Source organism: Tiliqua scincoides, chromosome 2 (assembly GCF_035046505.1).
Source record: "Tiliqua scincoides isolate rTilSci1 chromosome 2, rTilSci1.hap2, whole genome shotgun sequence".
Classification (NCBI taxonomy): Eukaryota; Metazoa; Chordata; class Lepidosauria; order Squamata; family Scincidae; genus Tiliqua; species Tiliqua scincoides.
This window is the reverse complement of record NC_089822.1, coordinates 194490307-194514232: the sequence shown is the minus strand read 5'-3', so window position 1 is coordinate 194514232 and position 23926 is coordinate 194490307. Positions and strand designations below refer to the sequence as shown.

At 44.2% G+C, this 23926-nt stretch overlaps 1 protein-coding gene across 1 annotated transcript; it reads left to right on the top strand.

Annotated features, from left to right (window-relative positions):
- Window positions 1-5787: 5787 nt before the first annotated feature.
- ATOX1 (antioxidant 1 copper chaperone) lies at window positions 5788-22560 on the top strand. The gene is made up of 4 exons (XM_066618109.1): window positions 5788-5943; window positions 10988-11063; window positions 18188-18358; window positions 22325-22560. The coding sequence occupies exons 1-3, from the start codon at window positions 5938-5940 to the stop codon at window positions 18310-18312; spliced, it is 207 nt and encodes a 68-aa protein (XP_066474206.1). The 5' UTR covers window positions 5788-5937; the 3' UTR covers window positions 18313-18358; window positions 22325-22560.
- The last annotated feature ends 1366 nt before the right edge of the window (window positions 22561-23926 follow it).

The following is a 23926-nucleotide window of genomic DNA, read 5'->3' as shown; positions in this document are numbered from 1 at the left end:
ACCTCTAGTGACCAAGATTGCTAAAATTGCAGTTTCATAATATCAGCATGTTATATATCATTCAATGCATAATTTACAGAAGAATGCAATAAAAAACTGGAGTGAAATATCTTCATTCTATCAAAAGTTACAGCCAAAAAACCCAGAAAACAAAAATACAACTGTTTTATGTAACAAAAAGTAGATTTCTTTAATTCAAAACAGACCAATGAGTCTGATTATTCAAAGAGCCAATGAGATGTTTTTATGACACAGCATTGAACCAATAAGGCGTTAATAAGGGGACGGGGGCGGGGGAGGTTGACACCACTAGTGACCAAAATCATGGAAATTGTGGTTTTTAGAAATACCATCATGTTATGTACCATTCAATATGTAATTTACAGCAGAATGCAATGAAACAAACTGCATTGAAATATCTGTGTTCCATCAAAAGCTATAGCCGAGGAACCAGGAAAAGAAACACAATTACCCTATGTCACAAAGTGGATTTCCTTAACTCAAAACTGACCAATGAGCCTGAGTGTTATGAGAGCTAACAAGGTGTTATTACATAGCAAGGAACCAGTAAGCTTGGTTATCATAAGTCAGCTCCCTGTTCCATGTATCAGATCCAACAATCAAACTCACGATGAGTTACCAGATTGGGTGACACCTATCCTAGTGAGCCACTAGTGGAAAGGTTGGGTGTTGGTCACTGGCTTAGATGATTTTAAAGTGGATTCTAAACATTCATGGTGGACTGTATCAGTAATTATTAACCATGATGGCTACACTGAACCTCCAGGTACAGGGGCAGTATGTTACTGAGTCAAGGACAGATTCAGCATTTGTGTTTGGGAGGGGGGGCATGAGCACTCTTAACTCCAAAGCCCAGGTCAACCAGGTGGGCCTCTGGACTTTGGCCTCTGAGGTTTACTGGGCAGGTAGAGCTGGACTCCTGCCCAGACTTGAAGCCCAGATTAATTTATGGGCCCCAGGTGTCAAATGATCTAGCTACACCAATGTTACTTGGAAGCTTTGTAAAGAGAAAGGGAATCATTATGATACTCTTAGATGTTCAGAGTTCATTAGAGAACTTTCGGAAGATAATTCTAGAATCTGCTCAGCTAAATGTTTTAAATTGAAAACAACCTTTGCATTTAGGATTCAAAATATAGAATATTTTTGTCCACCCTTTCCCTAGAGACTTTTTAAAAGACATCATCTAAGCCACTTTGGGCACAATCCTAACCAACTTTCCAGCACTGACCTAGCAGCAACACAGCCCTGAGGTAAGGTAACAAACATGCCCTTACCTTGAGGAGGCCACTTAACTGTCTCCCCACTGCAGGATGTAGTGCACACCACTTTGACACAGCTATGTCATTGCTGGAAAGTTGGTTAGGCTTGCACCCTTCATTCTTCTCTGTCAGAGAACTGCACTCACTGAACTGGCATTTTGACATCAGTTTTTTAGTCCCCCTTACTTTTGCCTAACTATTTATAAACTGGAGTTGCACTACAAGCTGCCAACTCATAAATCAACAGCTAGGGCTAGGCCTTTGCTGACTGAATAAGTGACCACAGAAAGGGATACCTTTTAAATCACCCGAGCCCATTATGCAACATCTCCTAGAGAGAAAATCACTTACTGCGCAGGGTGAAGCCACTTTGCTGTTGCCTCAGACTATGCAGTAAGCAAGCTTCTTATTAGAAGACAATGTTGCAGAGCAGGGTGAAGCAATTTAAAAGAGATCCCTCTCCATTGGTCACTTAGCCAGCACTCAAACTGCCTTGTAATAAAGGAACTCTGCCATCAAGATGATATAATCCCATCCACAGTGCCACAGCACACTCTTTGGTTCCATGCATCTGTACGGGAAACTGCGTCATCTTATGCTTCACTTCTGTGAACAAAGCTCAAATACAGTTCATGCATTCAAAAGCCATTCCAGGCATGGGGCAGAATAATAAATAGGTGAGTTTATGAGTGAGCTGAGCTGGCAAAGACCAGCATATGGTTCCTAGTCCCTGTGTGCGAAGAAATGAATTCTGCAGTTTCTGCCAAATAAACTCTTCCACCTGGAGAACTGTGGGTCTCACTATTTTAAGACATTTGTACCTTGTCTTTGCCTTATTTTTTTTTTTAAGGAGGCACAAAGCCAGCTGAGATACTGTAATGTATCAGTCCAAAACAGTAGCACCAGCATTAATTTCAGCCCTAGATCATCTGAAAAGATTTTCTAGCACAAACATTCCAGGTATCTAACAGAGATATAGCCCTTTTACAGGTAACTCCTTTACAAGGGGAAAAAACACAATAGCTAAGGTTTTCCTTATTACTGCTACTCCATATCAGGAACAGCTTCTGGATTTCTGTCAATAACACAACAATTAACAAAGTGGATTCTAATGCCATTTAAAAGGTAGCAACCCTAAAATTTTAGCATTCACTCAGACTGCACATACAAATTCAGTATTCTATCAGGAGCCATAGCAACTTGTATGACACACTGGTGAAATCAGCAGCATATTTTTAGAACAAGCAAGTAAAGCAAAACCATATTAAACAAATACTGTATAGCTTATGTACTTGGCATTAAATGGAAGAACAAAGAAACGTCTGTATCAATGTTGTGGATCCTGTGACATACCAAGAAGAATCCAGTCCACCATCCACATATGATGGTTCACTAGTGGTTAGATAAGCCTCCTGCTTTTGCTGCCTGCCTAGGACTGAGAAACCTGACATACAACACATGGCTGTGGGCTGTAGGCTATGTTCATCTTGGTAGGTGATAAACTTGAATCATTTCTGGCCAAAAGCAATAGCTTGAAGCAAATATCTAACCAAACTCAAAAGACACACACAAGCAGCACAGTTTTTCATATATTATGCAATAAAACACCTACAATGCTGGCAGAAATAAGAAAAGTCAGCAAACTGTTATAAAGTAGTGACCATTGGGAATTACTCTTTGAATTTTTCAGAAGAGTGAACTTTCAACATATTGGATGGAAAAGGAAAACAATGCCCTTTGGTCTCAGCAGGTGCCTACATCATTTTTCAAAGTTACTACAGGATTCATCAATGAATAACATCAAGGATTTTTTCATTCCCCCAACCCCTAAAATATTAGCTGCGTTTCTTATATCAATGTTTTAAAGCCTCCCCTCATGTTCTAGAAACTTTAGAAAAACACATGGAATGTTGCACCCATGCATACCTCTGAAAAGATTCAGCTCTAACAAGATGGCCTTTTTATCTCTTACCAGTTCCATAGCAGCTCCCATCCAGTTTCAGAAGTGATTTCTTTTCCAATTACTTCTTAGTACAATCTTTCCTCTTCCCCACTTCTGTTTTAATCACAAAGTCTGATGATGTGTTAAATTCATGCTGGAACTCTACAGAGAATAAAGAAAGTCCCTTAACTCCATTTATGTCTATCCACACCACATAAATCAGTAGGGTTGTCCTTTTCAAATGATTGCCAAGAGCAAACTCTTAACAGTTCAATGTAGGTAAAGGCACTTTTTCTTTTCCATCCTAAAAAAGCAAGCACATGATAATTAAAAAAAACCAAAAACACTTCTAACACTCCCTAGTGCACTTATAAAATCATGTAGCACTTCTTCCAGAACCCACAGAGGAAATACCCTGAAACCATTGGCTCTATTTCAAAGTAACTGATTCATCATGCAAAGCAACTGATTCAACCATTTTGAATCAGCTACACCTTATATCAGTTCAGGGCAGGATTGATTGGTTCCTCATCACAGCTGCTAAAAAAGGTTAACTCCCATGGAAATAAATGGGACTTCTCTAAGTAAAATATGAATAATCTAATTGGGCAACCTGATATGTTTTAATCAGAAGTAAGTCCCACTGTGTTCAATGGGATTTACACCCAGGAAATTGTGATTAGGATTGGAGCTTTAAACTAATTTGGCACAGTTTTAAAGACCAAACTGCTGTTATTTATGCCTTTTAGACCACCCCCACAACCAGGCAAGGGTTGCAACTCCAGCAGATGGCACCACATATCCATCTTTAGGTACTATGGGTTTGGGGAGAGTGATTCCCTCTCTAAAATGTTACTGATTCTCAAATAAGTTTGCCTAAAATTGTAGCCTGGAAAAAAAATTCTGCCACAGATTCCTGAACATGGCTAAGTTGGATGGTGGATTTACACGGGACTGATGCTTGGTGACCCTGCATTGCAGAGTTCTTATTTGTGTCCTGTCAAATCCTCACATTGTTTAGTTTGTTGGCATCCTCCAGTCTCGGAAGATGGTATCACACTCTGAATAGTGTTCTGGAACAGAGTGTCCTCTCCAGTGCGCGAAGCCTGGGTAAAGTAGATATGGAGGATAGACTGCTACCCATGCAGCAAATCCCCCCTCTCCATGTCACTGAAATGGTCCAATGGAAAGGCAGAAGCCAATACAGTTGGTTCCAGCGGCGTCGCAGGAGTTGCCAGAACGTGACTGTGTTCAGCCACGAACTGCCTCAGGGACTCCGGCACCGGATTTTGCCTCAAGGTTGACTCCTGAAGCCTTTTCCATAACTGGATGTAGCCACAAGGCAGTGGAGGTTTGGGATCAGAGTTTTCCTTCTCTCAGATGAGCTACCTTCCCAGGCTGACGAGTCCCATCTACCCGGTGGCTGTTTAGTCGCCTCTTATGACAAGTACAGCCAAACTGAGGGCCTATTCTTATCCCCAGCCCCCAGGGGCTCACATTGTAGTATGGGGATAATGACTCTGGCCTCCTTTATAAGGCTGTTGTTAAAATTACATGATAGCGTCTGTGAAGATTTGAACACTAAAAAAACTCTATGTGAAAGCTCAACATTATTATGTTCTTCTGTACAAATGTACCTGCCCCTTTATGTGTGTGTAAGGAGAGAGAAAGGTTAATATGCCCCAATCAAAGTCAATGTAGTGATTTAGGCTACAATCCTATCCACATTTACTGGCAGTAAGTTCCATTGACTATAATGGGGCTTACTTCTGAGTTGACATGCACAGGATTGGGCCGAAAAGTGCCAAGGGTGGGCCTAATCCCATCCAATTTTCCAGCATCGGTGCAACTGCAATGCAGCTCCAAGGTAAGGGAACAAATGTTCCCATACCTTGAGGAGGCCTGTGTGACTGCCTCCCCACCACAGGATGTAGTGCACACCCCATTGACATGGCTGCACTGGCACTGGAAAATTGGATAGGATTGGGCCCTGAGACCGGGATTCAAATCCCTACAGTCATCAAGATCACTGGCAGCATAATCCTATATGTTTACTTGGAAGTAAGGACCATTGTTCTGAGGCATGTGATTGCAGGCTGGGTGACGTTGGGCTTGTCTCTCTCTGCCTGAGCTACCTCACAGGGTCATTGTGAGGAGCTTTTAGGAGAAAAGGTGAGATACAAAAGCAATACATAGAGAAAAGTGTCACACAGGACTGTTCACAGTAGCAGAGGCTGGGTGACCATGGGCTTCTCTCTCTCTCTCTCTCTCTCTCAGCCTGTCCTACCCTGCAGGGTTGTTGTGAGGAGCTGTCTGGAGACAAGGTGGGATGCATAGAAAAAGTGTCACAGGACTGTTCACAGAAGCAGAGGCTGTGTGACCTTGGGCTTCTCTCCCTCCCTCCCGGCCTGACCCACCTCACAGGGTCGTTGTGAGGAGCTCTTAGGAGAAAAGGTGGGCTATAACAGCACAACACAGAGCACAGCGTCCAGGACTGTTCAGGTCCTTCAGGAAGGAAAGAAGGAAGGGCTCCCTCTAGTGGGCGGAAGGGCGAGGCGGCGCTCCACGGCCGTCTCCCCGCCCTCTGGTGCCGGCGGAGGCTTCCAGGAGGAGGGCGCCTAGCGGTGGCCCTTCATTTTGTGCGGCTGCGGGGGAAGTCGGCGCTCTCCGGTGCACAGTGAAGAGCGGAGCTTGGAAGGAGCAGCCGCAGCCATGCCGGTGGGTGACGCCCTCCCGGGGAAGCAGCCTGCGGCCGGGGCGAGGGGAGCGGGGACGGGGACGGGGGCGGGCAGGAGCTGGACGGGAAGCCTCCTTCCCCTTCCCCTATTGTGCAACTGCAGCGCTGCCCGGAGGCTCCTTCCCTTCCTCTCCTTGGAGGTCCCTGTTGGGCAGCCTTCGCTCTTAGCCCCACAGGCGAGGGTGGCCCTGGATGTGGTCCCATCCCCAGTCCGTGGGTCAGACCCACCACCTGCTATGGCAGTCTGGGGGAGGCGCACCAGAGCCCTTCATACTTGTCTCTTGCTCAGCTTTTCATGCTCCCCTTCTGAGCATGTTCCCACATCTGGTTCCCACACCAACTTTGCATCCCAGGTTGTCATGGCAGCCTTTGGATGCACAGCTTGAAACATCTTGGGCACCTGTTTTACGAACGCACAGTGTGTCTGTCATAAACTATGTGTTCATGCGGCTGGTATGACTGGACCCATACAACTGCAGCTGGAGTATCCCTTATCCAGACTGTTTGGGGTGAGAAGGTGTCTGAATTTTGGAATAATTGCCTAAACATAATGAGAAATGCTTCCTCTGCTCTTTTCCTTGATCTTTTGGTTGGTCTGTGGAACTCCTTGCCACAGGATGTGGTGATGGTATCTGGCGTGGATGCCTCTAAAAGGGGATTGGACAAGTTTCTGGAGGAAAAATCCATTACGTGTTGCAAGCCATAATGTGTATGTGCAACCTCCTGATTTTAGAAATGGGCTATGTCAGAATGCCAGATGTAAGGGAGGGCACCAGGATGCAGGTCTCTTGTTATCTGGTGTGCTCCCTGGGGCATTTGGTGGGCCGCTGTGAGATACAGGAAGCTGGACTAGATGGGCCTATGGCCTGATCCAGTGAGGCTGTTCTTATGTTTTCAGTGTTACCCAGACAGGTGTCCGCTGGCCTCTTTGACACTTTTCAACACTGTCTGTACAGGTACACACCACAGAGCAGGGAACAGAACTTATAGAATGTACCTGCACTATATGTGGGAATGAACACAGTATCTTCTAGTGCTTGCACTATGACCTTGACAAAAATGTCTGGATTTCAGATATCTAGATAAGGGGTAATTCATCTGTAGTAAGATTGAATTAGTAACTTGCCATTTGACTGTCCAAAGGGTGCAGCAAACTAAGAGTGGACTTACTCTAACATAGTTGTTTGCACTAAACTTTTGGCCCTGGCCATTATTCCCTGCTTCCATCTCACAGGTGGCTAACTGCATGGACAGTGAAACCATTGCCTCAATTACTCTGCATCTGTTCTCTGTCTTAAGGGGGAGGACCAATCTTCACATTGTGTTTAGTGTTCCCAGGATCATTTTTGGAACAGATCACTGTAGGTGTCTTATATCTGAATTGATAATCTGTGTTTTGCCTTTTGGCGCATAATTCTTGAGCTGGGTGAACTGAATTGTAGTCTAGATCTTGCTCAGAGAGCCATTCCCACAACAGTCAACAATTCTGATACATGTACTACTTCAGAATTTTGTCCCCTGGCCTGCAAGCATTACATCAGAGGAGAGGAGATTCCTTCCTTAGGGAAGCTGCAAATGAGGACCAGCCCTTAGATTTCTCTTTGGATTTCTAATAAAGGGGGCACTGATTTAAAGCCTTTCAAAGATCTTAAGAGTGGAGTCTCTGTTATGGCATTTGTATTTGCCTATCTTTCTGTAAACAGACCTTGCAAAGGATGTTTGATTAAAGTGGTTTGGATTCCAGACTTGTCTCCAGTTTCATTCCCGTAAATTGTGTCTTTAGCTTTAGAGGTACCAGAAAAAACCGGTTAGCAGCTCAGTGCTTGAGTCAGGTTTTTTTCCCCAGTAGACTTGAAGAACAGAACACGAAGCCACAGAGGCATGTAACTCTCTCAGGGCTTGATTGTTTACTAAGGTTGCAAATTTTGCCACCTCTTTTGTCATCCTGAGTCAGAATTGTATTTAATACAGCATAATTAACCTTCTAAATCTATATTCCTACTGAAGTGTGTGTGGCTCCTTAGCTGGTCTATGTCCAAGGAGACAAAGAGGCATGTTGGCTGATACTGGGGGGCTAGCATCCAGCACAAGTTGCTTTTTGCAGATAATAAGTAGTATGAACATAAGAATAGCCCAACTGGATCAGGCCAAGGGGTCATCTAGCCCAGCTTCCTGTATCTCACAGTGGCCCACCAAATGCCTGAGGGAGCTCACAAGACAAGACACAACCTGTGTCCTGGTGCCCTCCCCTGCATCTGGCAATCGGAGGCAGCTTGCTTCTAAAACCAAGAGCTTACACCTACCTACTATGACTTGTAACCCGTAACGAACATTTTGTACAGAAATTTGTCCAATCCCCTCTTAAAGGCATCCAGGCAAGATGCCATCACTACTACTTGTGGCAAAGAGTTCCATAAACTAATTACATGCTGGGTAAAGAAATTTTCTTCTGTCTGTTCTAACTCTCCCAACACTCAGTTTTCATGGATGTCCCCTAGTTCTGGTGTTATGTGAGAAGGAAAAGATCGTCTATCTACTCTGTCCATCCCCTGCATGATTTTGTATGTCTCAATCATGTCCCCCCTCAGGCGTCTCTTTGCTAAACTGAAGAGGCCCAAACTCTGTAGCCTTTCCTCATAGGGAAGGTACCCCAGCCCAGTCATAATTTTGGTTGCTCTCTTCTGCACCTTTTCCATCTCCACTATATCCTTTTTGAGATGTGGCAACCAGAACTGGACACAGTATTTCAGGTGTGGCCTTACCATTGATTTGTACAACGGCATTATATTAGCTGTCTTATTCTCAATGCCTTTCCTAATGATCCCAAGCTTGGAATTAGCCCTCTTCATTTCCGCCGCACTTTGGGTCGACACTTTCATCGAGCTGTCCACAAGGACCCCAAGATCTCTCTCCTCATCTGTCACAGACAGCTCAGAACCCATTAGCCTATATGTGTTGATTTTTTGCCCCAGTGTGCATGACTTTACACTTTCTTACATTGAAACACATCTGCCATTTTGCTGCCCAGTCTCCCAGTTTGGAGAGATCCTTCTGGAGCTCTTCACAATCTCTTCTGATCTTCACCACTCTGAAAAGTTTGGTGTCATCTGCAAACTTGGCCACCTCGCTGCTTAGCCCTGCCTCCAGGTCATTTATGAAGAGGTTGAAAAGCACCAGTCCCAGGACAGAAAAAAAAGTACTGGTCCCAGGACAGGTCCCAGGTTGAAAAGCACCAGTCCCAGTAGTGATCTACTCATTTCACAAATATTAATATTTATTCCTTAAAAATAAACCAGATATCCTTGTTTTTATCCTGTGAAAATAAACTGTAACCAAATGCCATTCCATGTTTCTGAAAAGTTCTGTGCCCATAATTGTTTCTAAACAAAGGCACATTGTACCAAATTGAATGATGTGTTTTCCCCCATATCTGGCTACTAGGGGAAAGTGCACGCAGCTGTTTCCCACCTGCCCAGGGTGCTCTCCCCCATCCCCACTTATAAACCTGGGAATAGAATAGTTTAACAACACCTAATTGCATGGTTGGATCCAAATTAGGTCTGAAAGCTGTCTAGTCTTTGGGTGGGCAAGAAGGAGCTGCTGACGCTAATTCCACTACACTTAGTGGGCCAGATTGGCAAGGCACTTTGATTGATCCAGCCTGTGTTGACTAATGAGCAAAATTTGTATTTCCAGGGTGTGATGAGACTGGGGCTAGGCAGGAAAGTTAGGCAACATAGGAGAAGGAGAAAAATGAAACAGAAAGCAGCAATGCTGGAAAGAAAAATAACTTCTTAGTGACCAACACTTTATCTAATTGTCAGTTAATCTGCTTTAGTGGTTAGGTTACCCAGTTAATATACACTTCTTAGGAAATATGATGTGACACTGGGATTTTCCACATCAGCCTTCTTTTGTTTGAATTTAAATTCAGTGCACCCTGACTGAAAGAAAAGAGAACATTATTGTATTGAACAATATACAGTATTCATTTTTTGAAAAGGTATCTACACTTTGACTTTTGTGCTTGGATACTCTTGCTCAGCTGTTCCCAAACTTTTGAGTGCCACGACCCACCTCATCCTTCGCAGTAGGCTGCGACACTCTCTATAGGACCATAAAGCATTACTGGGAGCCTCCAGAGGCTGCTTCTGGATTACGCTGGGTCCACAGCCCATTGGCCTCTGTAGGTCTCAGAATGTCCTGCAGAAATAAACCGGAAGTTGGAAGCACACCAGAAACGACTTCTGCAGGATATTCTGGGACCCTTGGAGGTCAATGAAGTGAGTCAAGAAGTGGCCTCCAGAGCCTCCGTGTAATGCTTTGCAGTGTGATGTTTGCCAAATTCCCTTTCCAAACTTGGTTTAGAGAACCCACTTTAAGCTAAATTAGTTTCCTCTTCACTCAAAATAGCCCTAACACTGCTGGACCCTACTGCTAGGGTAGCTCACCTGTTCAACCTGCAGAGTCCCTACTTCCTCCACTCTCCCATCAGCAGCTTTTCCAGCCACTGCAGCAACACTTTTGTTCCCAGTAGCTCCTGGTTGTGGCAGCCACACGCCATTCTCCAGCAGTCTCTGTTCATTCAGTCCATCCTCTTTCCTCAAGCTCCTTCCTTCTACACCCACACATTTTCCCTTCTCCAGGTCCTGCTTTTATCCTTGAAGACCTTGTTGCCTCTAGTGGCTGAAGCTGTGTAGCACACCCACTGCTAAAAGCCGGGTTTTTAGCCCCGTGCTTCCCAGACCTATCAGAACAAGGAAACACTGTTGACACCACATAACACCCTGTCTCCTTGAGGAATCTTGCACATTTCAATTACTTGTGACAGAGATCATTGCATTATGACCCGCCACAGTTTAGAAACGCAGCTGTAGCTAATACGAGTTTATGTTGGGCAATGGATCCAATCCCAGTCAATGGAAAGCTTTGATGTTAGTCTGTTTTTGATGAAAACATGTGATTGTCACAGAGTTGCTCAGTGAGATCTATTCAGTGACCTCTGCAATCTTCTGGTAATTTCAGAAACATGAGTTCTCTGTAGACATGACCTGTGAAGGATGCTCCAATGCCGTCACTCGTGTCCTCAACAAGCTGGGAGGTGAGTCGTGCTTAGCAGGCTTTAGTGCTTAGATATCGTGGGCTTCTTGGTCTGGCATTATCCCTGCTAACTGGCTAAAGAGGCACCTTTTTAAGTGATGGTTATTTTTATATTTAATAGTGAGAGACCAATGGTCCTTTTCATCCCAGCATTCTTCAAGTCTGTTTCCTGATGTCCCTCCTGTATGTGTATGTGCCTGGGGTTTCTTTTATTATTCTTTTTAAAAATTGTGAGCCTGTCTGGGAAAGGGAACCATTTTTTCTTATCTTTTGTCATATAAACCACTTTGTGAACTCACCTGTTGAAAAGTGCTATAAATATTCTAAATTAGTGTTGCCTTCAAAGTGGTTCTCCTTTGTTGTGTGAGAAAACTAAGGCCCTCTTTCTGGAAGATTGTCTTTTGCTGTTTGGTTCACATTTGTCAATGCATCAAGCTAGAAATGAAAAATTTCAGCTTCTTGTTTTAGGAAAAAGTGAAATTTTTCCAACCTGTATGCAGGAGTACATTTGTATTTGTATATCCTTATTTTGTTAAGAGATGAGTGAACCCGCTTAAGTGTGAAGGGGTCTTCTCTAGTACAGCCTCTACTTTTCTCCCTGCTGTAGTGAAGATAACAAGCAGCCTCATAAAGACTGGCTTGATCTTAATGCAGGTAGTTGGTTAGTAACTAATTATTGATTGTTTAGTGAGACAATATTTACCTTGTATCTCATGACTCTTGGTGAGAGGGAGCATCAGCCCAGTCCTAACCAACTTTTCAGCCCCCATGCAGCCTCTAGGGAAGAGGCTAAACATTCCCTTGCCTTGAGGAGGCTTCCGTGACTCCCCCTATTGCAGGATGCAGTGCTCGCCCTGTTGGCTATGGCTGCATTGACACTGGAAAGTTAATTAGGATTGGGCTGTATTGTAAACTTCCTGTGTCTGACAGATTTTCTTTCCTAGGGTATACCAAGTTTGTCCAGTGAATTTGTATTTTGTTTACAATATTCAAACCCTTGATACCCCTAATCATTTCACACACTGTAAAGCTCAGTAGCTTCTGTAGGACGTTATTGAATCTGCTGCTGTGTGGAACACCTTGCTTAGGAGCCTCTTTCCTTCTTTCCTTCCTTCCCCACACGGGTGACGTGTGGGATCTCAATAGAGATGAATACAGAATATGGGATCTCAAATAGAGATGAATAAGAGAGACGAGGGCTGGGCTTGGTGCAAGATCTCTTGCTCTTTTTCCAGAGCTCTTTATTTTTATCCCCTCTTCCCCCTCATTCCAGACACTCTCTTTGCCTAATCAAACAAGCTAATCCTCCCACACCACGTCTGCCTTTTGTTGATTAGGTTTGAGGCAAGGAGGCTGAATCATGGGTGGCGTGGTTTGCCAGCGCCTTCGTGACAGCGTCCCTACATCTCCCCCTTTCTTGTTTTAAGGCATTGATATGCATAATACATCTGGCGTTGGGTGGGCACTAAGGCTTTCAGCCGACAATAAGGGATACAGAGGGCTAACAAATTAGGAAAACATTGTACAAAACAACATCCTATGATTAAAACAATACAAATTAGTGCACCATATTGTACTAAGGTACGAAGCAGGCCAGTGGGAAGCCAAGACCAAAGGGCATCCTACCATGCAGGGATGCAGGTCTTGATGTATGCTCTGCGTATAGCTCTTAAGTTTGTTAATTTGTTGTTGAATTCGGTTGCTATTGTCTGTTAGGTTAAAACAACACATATCTTTTACTGCTTCACAATAGCAGCTCGGTTATCTAGAATAGCATGGTGAAGTTCGTGCTGTTCTTTTGCTAAGAGACCAATGGTTGTAGAAGTGGCGTTGATGGTTTTTGCTAACAAAGAGGCCATCTGGCCTATAGTTTTTGCATTATTCACTGCAAGGCCAGGGACGCCTACTAAACTGGCTGCTAAAGGCACAACTGAGGGGATACATTGACACAAGGAGGGGATACATTGAATAAAACAACAGATAATGATCAGAACAACCATCCCAAAAAATCCCATGCCCAAAAGTCTGTCCAAGCCATGCAAAGTCCGGCAGCCATCCTGTAAGCCAATCCCAAAATCCACCAAAGTTTACATCTTGTTGTATTTGTGCAATTGTCTTGAGTTGTCCACCACCAATGCTAGGATTACTACTAGGGAGGCTGCCAGTGAAACATACTCAGCTTTGCTTAACAATTTTACATTTGAATCACAATCACTGTGGAGTGTTAGAGTGTCAGCGCCTTCAGATCTCCCCAGGTTAGGGGATGAGCTTCCTGTCTGGGTCTTTTGGCTGGCTGTCTGTTCCTTGGCTGCTCCTGTAGTCCCAGCTGGACTCATCTGGAAATTGGGGGTAGGTCATCTGGAAATTGGGGATCGGATTCTCCAGGCCCTGGTGACATCTTTGGCTGGCTGCACACACTGCGCTGGTACCTAAAGCATTCCTGTAGGAGTAAGCATAACAGCATAGCCTCGCCCCCAAGTTACCAATGGGGCTGGGTAATGGTTTCCTGACTCCTTCATGTCTTTCATTAGGAGTAAACCTTTCTGCATTTAATGTTAAAAATTTTAAGTATAATTTTAAGTATATAATAAAGTATAGAATATGATAAAGTATAGAGTGTTTCCTAAATATGTATTAGCCCAAATAGTCTCATATCTCCCTTTTTTGTTTTAATAAAAAGGTTTTAATAATTTGTGTTTGCACTTGTGAAAAAGGGATGGAAAATTGTTTATCATCTTCCCTGAGTGACTAGCTATTGGATCAGAGAACAGGGAGGGAGTTCACTGATGAAATAGGGAGGCTCCTGAGAGTCTGATCAGCTTTGTCCTTTAGATAAGAGCCTTGGAAGGGGGTTGTGATTACGATGTGGGCTACAAAATAAGGTTGGGTCCAGTCTTGAAGCAAATTCTGCATGTTTCTTCCATCTTTGGTGATGGGGGTGTGTGTGAAAAGAAAACACATTGGTTTTAAAAGCAGATAGAAAAAAAATCATGGTACCAAAAATGATAATGAGCTCAATATACAAAAATAATAAAAAATTGTTGCAACGAATATCAGGCCTATTACAGAAAGGAAGTCATGTGGACTTCAGATAGACTTCACTATAAGTCAAAGACAAACAAGAACAAAGACAGACAAAGCGCTTCTTTCATACCACACACACACATCCAAAGAACATATAGAACATTTTAGTATTTATATGTATATAAGCAGAGAACATAAGTAGAATTAAAAGAATTTGTCATGACAATTTTTCCATTAGAAAAGAAATACTTCATTAGTATTAAAAATACAGATATAGGATCACTGCTTATTCCTGTAAAGGAAATTGAGATTAAGTAAATTTGTCCTCTGGAGGACAAATGCTTTTTTCTTTTCTTTGTCCTTACTTGCTGCTGAAACAAAAAGTTGCTGTATCAAGCAAAATAAAATGTGTACATATGTCCTGTAAAAGAAACAAGGTTTAGTAATCTTTAGTCCTTCTCTTGAGAGCAAATGTTTTCTTTTCCTGTTCTTTCTTGTTGAAACAAAAAGGGTTAAAACAAAAGATTGCTGATATTTTGCACTCTGTGCATGCTCTGAGGCACAAAGATTAGGAGAGGTCCTTCTGCTTTTTTTTTTCCTTAGAGTATAGTATTGGCAACCTTCAGTCTCGAAAGACTATGGTATCGCGCTCTGAAAGGTGGTTCTGGCACAGCGTCTAGTGTGGCTGAAAAGGCCAATCCGGGAGTGACAATCCCTTCCACACCGGGAGCAAGTGCAGTCTGTCCCTTGGCTTTTTGCCTTGCATACATGAGAAACCTAGAAAGTTTTAAGGAAACACTAAGTTATTATTCAAACTTCTGTTGCTGGCTACAGTGGCAGGGAGTTCCATTGGCCAGCAGGATCTATTAACCTAGCATCAAGGAAACAAAAATGTTATTAAGACCTTTTAATAGGTTTTAAAATGCCTTAAACATATACATGGTTTAGTCTTTGCTCCAACACGATAATCTGATAAGAAGTGGAAATTTCCCACAAATGAAGGTTTTCATTTTTTGGTAAAAGGCAATTTAATTTTTACTACAGCCTTGCCTTGGAGCCTCACTGCTCTTTCTGGCCCCTTGTGAATGAGAGCAGTGATAGCCTTCTGATAAGATAACACATTCCTGGATGGGTTGGCTGACTGACAAAGCCATTCAAGAATGTATATCTGAGTTTCTGTTTTAAGCTACAAAGGTGGGTGTATGGGTCAGAGAGTAGAATTACTAGCCACAAAAGATGGGAGCCAATCTACAAATTAGTGTCTCATGATTTGTTATATTTCTTGTATGGAATTACAAGCTTCTGGAGAGAGGGTGATTTGCTTTGCGGGGTCTTGGCCCTCTTTAAGGTGGTCAAATACTGGCTTTAATAGTTGTGTGGGAAGCTTAAAATACATACCTAATGAATATGTCCCAGTAACTGCTGCAATTGTACTAAAGTCAGGCATTGGGAGATTTTTAATTCTGGGGTTGCAGGCGCAGCATAAGTTGTTAATACTTTATGCCCTAGATACAAATAAGGAACTTGTTGCTGTACCTTTTCTGGTGCTATGTGAAGACCAAACTGTTGTAAATTTTTAGATAGGTCTTGCAGGAGAGAAGAATTTAATTGGGGACCTGCTATCAATATATCTTCCATAAAATGATGCATTATGAGTTTTGGATATTTATTAATTAACATGGAATGGGATAGTGGTTAAGGGTTTCCTAATTGCACTTGCTTGTCTGTTTCATTCAGAAACTGATCTACTCGGATGGCTTGTCCCTGTGTGTTCTGGCCAGCCCCTGCAGGGCAGATCATTGAATTTTTTTCTGCTTTTAAATCTCCTGATTTCAGGGTCTCTCTGGCCATGCCTTCCATGACTGAAGCCTGCCTGTGAGGGGTAGTTTCTGGAGGTTCTTTCTTTTCTAGAGGAAAAAAGGCAGGGGATTCCCAGTGGTCGGCCAGATCTAGGGTGCCTGCTGTGCGGGCGGCTATTTGAGACCACCACGGCGGCTCCAAAGGAGCACTAGGCACGGGAGGCGATTTAATTATTTCGAGGGTTGGCGCTGCTGGAAGGAGTATTGGATATAGGGGTGGCCCTGTAGCAGAGGGGAGAGTACCTTTCAGAAGCATATTATCAGGTGGATTAAGTTGGCACAGAGCTTTATATACCTTTTTCCAGGTTAAAATTAGAGCAATGGGGATACGGGGTTCTGCCTGCAGATTTTTCCCCAGCCTCCCCCAATCCACAGTCAGAAGACTGCCTCGTTTTGGATACCATGAACAAGAGGTGTCCAATTCCCTGACAAGATCTCGAAGATCTTGCACTGAAGCCGAGCCCTCGCCGGTCTGTTTGACCAATTTATATAATTCTTGAGCATGCTCGCTCTGTTCCTTTGACAAGGAATCCCCCATACTTACCAGGGAGCCAAAGCTGAGGTATACCGAAGACTGTTCCAGTCGAGGTAAGTTGGGTTCTGGGATCACGTCGGGGTCACCAGATGTGGGATCTCAATAGAGATGAATACAGAATATGGGATCTCAAATAGAGATGAATAAGAGAGACGAGGGCTGGGCTTGGTGCAAGATCTCTTGCTCTTTTTCCAGAGCTCTTTATTTTTATCCCCTCTTCCCCCTCATTCCAGACACTCTCTTTGCCTAATCAAACAAGCTAATCCTCCCACACCACGTCTGCCTTTTGTTGATTAGGTTTGAGGCAAGGAGGCTGAATCATGGGTGGCGTGGTTTGCCAGCGCCTTCGTGACAGCGTCCCTACAGTGACGTTGTTCAGGATGGCTGTTACAAGGCACTAAACAGTATTGACAGCAATGGTCACTAGCATTTTCCTACGTGATTTTCGTATATGACATTAATTCCATGTAACACACATGTAAGCTTCAGACAGTTTCCTGCAATCGTACCTGTGTGTATTTTTCTCCATTTACATATCTTTGGAAACCGCTGTTGATTGACATTAGATCCCCATGTATGATTGCCAGATGTGTAGCTTCCTATTCCAAAATGACTTCCATGTAGGAAAAATCCTACCATTTTTAGTTTTCCTCCCCAAAAATATTACCTCCACATAGAAAACTAGAGGTTGGACAAAAAAATTTAACTTGGGGAAAGTATCTTCCTAGCATCTAGTTCTCTTTGTGAAGGGAAATCTTTTGGTTTGGAGGGGCATTCGTTATTGTGAACCCCCACCTCACTCTGAAGTGATGCAATCAGTTCATCTCAGTAAGAATTGATCTTAGATTCATCATCTCAGTAAGAAATGGGCCTTCAAATTTCATTAAGGGCTTTTGATTTACCAGTAGGTTTTTAGAGGGTCTGTCTCTCTCGCTCAATTATAAATACTTTATTTAGACCCAAAAGCCAATACTCACAGTTAACATACATCCCCACTTGAAGACTATGCATAGCTCATTAGAAAATATGTAGTTCAGCCTTCATCTTGACTCTTTGCTTTGTTTATTTGAAGCATCTTGTTCATTTTGCTTCAACTCCAGATTGTGGACAGAAGGACCATAGGTTGTATTGGGTTTTTTAAAAAAGTTTTGTTTTTTTTCATTTTGTAGAGTACTTTTGTAGAGTCCTTGCTGGTGGTGTTTGTCTTGAAGCGATTCTGAAGTCCTATTTCCATAACAGCCTTCAAGACACTGTAGAGCTGAGAGGCACGTTACTAGGTCTGAAGGCACTTCCCAGAGTCCACTGCGATTGCACAAAGTTCAGTGTAATGTGTTCTTGCTCCAGGGCTGTGCAGCATCAAAGCTGCTTTGAATGTAAGGCCCTCCTGAACATGGGAAGTTTGCTGTCCCTTGGTGAAGTTGTTTAGGGTGGCCATTACAAGGCACTTGTAAGACTTCTAAGGTCCAAGAATACAGTGTGACCTGTATCGTCTCTATCCACATGCCTGTTGAGGAAGGCTCTTCAAGCAAGACAGAAGTCAGCTGGTGTCTTGCATGAAATATCTTATAACCTATTGATTGTTCTGTAATTTCAAACCAGTGCTTATTCAAGCAATGGGGCAAAGATCCCTTGGAGAGTGAATGTGCTTGGTTTCCCATTTGCCAAAACACTAAATGTTTCGGTTCTGCATTGCATCTTCTCTCACAGGTGTTCAGTTTGATATTGACCTACCCAACAAGAAAGTGATTGTTGATTCTGAGCACAATGTTGAGACCTTACTGGTTACCCTGAAGAAAACTGGGAAAACTGTCTCCTATGTAGGAGAGAAATAGCCACTTAAGAAGCCTTGGCTGGTGGGACTTCTCTACTGCAGCAAAGGTCAGTTGTCACAAATTTATTATGAAACGTACGGGTAGAATTTCACATTGCATGTCATGTGCTGAAAGCAACACCTATACCTTGTCATCTGTATCTGCCTTTTGTATAGCCAAAGAAAACTCAAACTGCCTATCATATCCATGACTGGGGCCCAACCCTCCTCCCTGGGGGGCAGGGCTTCCTCCTATTTGCCAAGGGCCCTCTCAAACTTACTCTGCCAAGGAAGAAGTTGTTGAGTCCCGAAGAGAGGTTGAGATAGGCAGTTTAATTTGGTCAAGGATTTTACATTATGAGGGTGGCCTTGTTATGTCACAAGAACTCCCCCTGCTCACAGTCATTATGTCAAACTGTGGTGCTGTCATGGCAGAGGGGTGTTGCCTTCTCCCAGACTTGCATGCCTGCTGCCCCACAGCTGGGGGGCCTCAGTGGTTGGCTTGGTGCTGGTGGCAGCCCCTTGGTCCAGCTGGGGGGATCCCCAACACCGGGCCAGGAGGTCTGAAGACCTGACGAGGCTCTTGCACCCTCCAAGAGGGCCAGGAGTCTTCCCCTCCTGGAGCTAGGGGCCAGGAACCTCTATTCAAAACTTCTCTGACCCCTTCAGGGCTGCGTAAGGGCAGCAGGACAGGCCAGGGGCTGCTTTCGCCTCCCCAAGCTGCCTTCCCTAAGCAGGACCCCAAGGAGGAACAACCTCTGCTTACGCCTGCCAGGCCCAGCCAGCCCCACCCTTTCCAGCCATGTGACTGTCCTGAGATCTCTCAGGTCCTACTCCCTGGGAGACCTCTTGCCTGGGTGCTGGATCCAGGCCATACTTGCTCTGCTCCCCTTACTCCCAAGGAGGCCTGTGTCACTTGGACCAGGCTGGGATGAGACTGCCATTTGTCATGCTTACTTTTTCCATCTTCTTCATTAGGTGAAGGGAGTGACAGCAGGAAGACTGGGTCTAATTACATCGTCTCACACATACAGGTTGGCCCTAGGTATCTGCAGGGGAACCATTACTGAGCTCTCCAGTCCCCCCGTACATGGATACAGAAACCTATGGATAATGGAATCTGCGGGAGGGCCATCAGAGGACCTGTGGATGCAACTGGAAGGTTCTTCCAGTACAGAACACACACTTAGTCAAACCTGCCAGTTCAGAATCCGTAGATAAAAAGGGCCCACCTGTACTAAGCAGTGTAAAGGTCCTATAAATGCACAGATCCACTCTTCTATTGTCATCTCTACCCAGTATACTGTAATTATACTGGATCTACTCACTTAGGTCAGTCAGGGTCAACCTAAAGAGTAGGAGCTGAGGCACTATATTTTCCATGACACTGATCCAGCAGATGGTCACATTTTCCTTGCTGCCCTGTGTGCAAAGTTGAAGCCCCACCAATCACTGTTCAGCGGGGACTGAAGTCTGAGATTGAATCCCCTGCTTCTTCCAAATAACCTATCAGTGCAATTTCAGCTTTGTTTAAAGGGCCATGCTTGCACAGCTGTGGCAGTTGACGGGCTATGGACCTGTATGGGCAAAAGGGTTGGATGGGCAACTCATTTATTCTCTCTGAGCATATACAGGCAGACACCTCTAGCTGAGTGGGGGCGAGTAGCTTTTCAGAGAGATGGAACCAGTACTGTTGATATGTCACTGCCTACAACTTTTCTGTCTCTGTATGGTTTCTATTCAAAATGATTTTGCAATTTATGTAGTGCTTCAAAAAGTACCAGAAGAGTATTTTTTCCCCTGTCTTAATCTGATGAATCTTCTTGAGTGAAAGGGCGAGTGGATATTTATGTCTGTTAAGAGGAGAAGATATGAAAGACTACTTCTCTCTCTCAGCAGTGCCCTCCTCTCTTTTAGAATACTTTCTTCATTTTCCTAAATGTGAAATTGGATAGACCAGAAACTGCTGCTGATCCATTTCAGTCAATTTGCTGTTCCATTGACTAGATCAGGGGTGCCCAAACCCCAGCCCGGGGGCCATTAGTGACCCTCAAGGACACCCAATCCGGCCCACGGGGAACCCCCAATCTCCAATGAGCCTCTGGCCCTCCGGAGACTTGCTGGAGTCCGCGCTGGCCCAACATGACTACTTTCAGTGTGAGGGCCAACTGTTTGATCTCTCCTGCGGGCCAAGGGCTCCCTCCACCGCTTGCTGTTTCATGTCTGTGAAACAGCAGTGGCAGCAAAGGAAAGGCTGGCCTTGCTTGGCACAAGGTCTTTTATAGGCCTTGAGCTATCGTGAGACCTTCATTCATTCATAAAAGTTCAATCTCTAATATATTCATTTATGTAAATTTATTCAAATTTGAATGTAAATTCTTTTTTCCCCCCGGCCCCCAATACAGTGTCAGAGAGATGATGTGGCCCTCTTGCCAAAAAGTTTGAACACTCCTGGACTAGATGGAATTATGGGAGGTGGGTGCAACAGACTACTAAGGTGGATAAGTTCTAGATCCATAGTAGTACTAAGAGAGAGCGCTGCCGCCGGCCCCCCCCCCATTTGCTCTTTGGAAATGAGAAAACATACAGCGTGACCATTTCTGGCTATACTATGGCTTCGTCAGTGTAGGAAGCCATAACACAGAGCTGGAATGCATTAAGAAGAATGACTGAAGTTCTGCTCCTTGGTCACTGTGGGGATTCAAGGCAACACTGACCATACCAATTATTTGCACGGCTTTAGTAGTTCAACAGCATGGGGACCATTTTGCTTGTTTTTTGAGAATAATAGGAAGTGATAAGCTGGTGCTCTTTCAAATACTTGCGGAAGTCGCCCTTCCCACTTTAAAAATCTTAAATATTTGTATTGTTTGTTGGAGCTGTGTTTACGCTTAGTGAGGCTTAGACCAGGATGTACTTAGAAATTCTGTGCCAAGGTGAAACAAGTTCTGTACCCAGAAAACATGGATTTTCCTAACATTATCAGGAGATTAGCATAGCCTTCCTTTGTTGAACGGCTAAACATTCAGAGACTTGGTTTAAAAAAGAGGGGGGGGGGAAGGAGGGAGAGAGATTGAGGATCATACAATGATGTATTGTATAGACAGTGGATAGAAGTGTTCTCTCTTTTCTAAGACTAGCAGTACAATCTTATGCAACCCTACCACCCCTGGAACACTAGTTCCAAGGGCAGTACACACTTCATGGCATCTCAAGAGGCCACTCAGAAGCAGGCAGAGCCGTGCACTTCCAGGCCACCACTGCACATTATAAGGAGGACCCCACAGGCAGTGGGCCTACTCTGGAGTGGACCTACTCAAGTCTAGTGGTCTAAAACTTTACTCCTAAGAAGCACTTATATGTTTTCTCTTTTCCTTTTGTACCCATGAAGTAAGGTTGATCCATAAGTAGAATGTTTGAAAACAGTGGTGTTTAGTTTACTCAGAAGTAAGCCCATTATGTTCAGGAAGACGAGGCTATAATCCTGTCTTACTCACTGGAAACAAACACCTCTATTCTTAAGGCTCACTGCATTGTACTGGGATGGCTCTTTAAAGGTATTACAGTCTTAGTGTTTAATGCACAGATCCTTTTAAGTACAGCTCTTACTGTACTTCCCCCACCCCATTCTCTGCCATCTATTTTTCTAATAAATTGAGAGAGACTGCTCCAGTCTACTAGCCGATTAAGCAGTCTAGTATAGCTGTAATGTAATACCTGCAGATATGTCTGTCTACCCGTCATGTATGCCAGCATACCCAGAATTTCTTGTGTTTATTCCTTGCCTGGGTCTTTTGTGATGGGGTTGGGGGGCAGGCTTTCAGGCAGTATGCCGTGGTGCATGTTTAGCTTGATTCTGTTTTCAGGTGTAGGAGGCAGATATTAACCTGAAATAGAATGAGGAGATCCTCAAGAAGCACCCTTTGCTTTACTTGGATGGTGTAACTGATACTTGAAGCCAGTGTCCCTTCTCGGTTTAGCCAGCAGGTGGTGGGCTCGTCTAACTCTTTCTTTGTCTCTCCTTGATTTTGCAGCATGCTTTAATGTGGCTTCAGCAAGAAAGTTACACTTCTGTGCAGTCCTCTTCCTTTGACTGCAGTCCTTCTCCTGATGATGAAGGGTAGGAAGAAGAAATGGCTTCTGGAGGGGGAAAAGGACTAGGATGCATTTTAACCACAAATGTCCCATGTCACCTACAAAGAAGTGTCCGCACATTCATTTTTATTTTGCCCTTGCAATAAAGGAAGAGTTGCTTCAATTTGCCATTAAATATCACAGTTCTTGGTGTTTTTCTTTAAGCCCTTAAGGCAGTGGTTCTCAAACTTTTCCAGCCCGAGGCTCTCCTGATCCTTGTGGCCATTGGCCATGGCTCCCCATTACAACACCTCACCCCAATTACCCCCAAAATGTGGATGAAGGTGTTAAAATTACAGCTGGAGGGGTTTGGAAAGGGAGGGGGGAAGGAGTGATGAATTTGCTGGGGAAGGGGAAGACTTTGTTTTGTGTGTATCTGCTAATTGCAGACTGATGCAAACTGAGACCCAGAGACTGTTTGGCTGCAATCCTAACCTCACTTTCCTGGGAGTAAGTCCCATTGAACACAGTAGAACTTACTTCTGAGTAGACCTAGCTAGGATTGTGCCTTTTGTCTTATAATAGCAGCTAACATGGGAAGTAATGCCCCCCCCCCCCACCTCAAAAGAAGGCAGGAGGAAAAAGGGTGGTGGCTGAAAAGGACTGTGTATTTTTATTTTTTAATCAATTTTTGGAGACAAAATCATCAAGAGTGGCTTTTTTTCTTTTTTGAAGGGGGAGGGAAAAGAGAAAGGTGAGGATCCTTGGTTAAGCTGACACAGACCCCAAGCCTTTGTAGGTCTACTCAGAAGTAAATCCTATTTGAGTCAATGGGGCTTACTCCCAGGAAAGTGTGGAAAGGATTGCAGCCACACAGAGCAAATTTAAAACTCACCCCCAAAGTAGATGGGGGCTGCTCACACACATACACCCCAGCAGATGCAGATGCCACCCCTATTCCCCCCAGGCAAGACAGAGGGATGCAGGCTGGGCATTTGGACACCCCCCCCCCCAGCAGGCTGGGCTCCCTCCTTCCCAAGTGGAGGAAAGTGCTGTGCTACCTGTACTTAACTCTTCCCTCCCAGAAGCCTGCCAGGAGCTTGCCCTGTGCGGATGAGATGCAACACCTCTGAGCTGCCCAGCCAGACTTCTCTCCCAGCACGTTTCACATGCTCTCCCCACCCCACGCTGCCCTACCCACCTCGGAAAAGCAGCAAGTCAGGAGGCAGCACCTGCAGCAGAGCAGAGCAGCTGCAGCCACCTCTCTCCCTGAGATGCCTGGTGATGCCTCTGGGGGCCAGCCACGCCTCACTAGGGAGGCAGGATGCACAGATTGAAGACCTCAGCCTTAAGGACTACTCTGGCTTGGAGAGAGCAGGGTTTAACAGCCAGGGTTCCATGTTCAGGAGGTACAAGCACATTCTACCACCTCATAGTGTATCACTTGAAAGAAACAAATGTGGCTTGTTAACAAAAACGTAGAGCTTTATTTTCAAATGCAGATTTTGAAATAAAGGTTCACCCAAACTATTTTTTGACAAGGTATAACTTTTACGTTTATT

Bases quoted from the DNA above. Each gene is read 5' to 3' on its own strand.
- ATOX1 (XM_066618109.1), top strand. The intron at 11,064-18,187 runs GTGAGTCGTGCT...CTTCTCTCACAG, and splicing joins TGTCCTCAACAAGCTGGGAG to GTGTTCAGTTTGATATTGAC.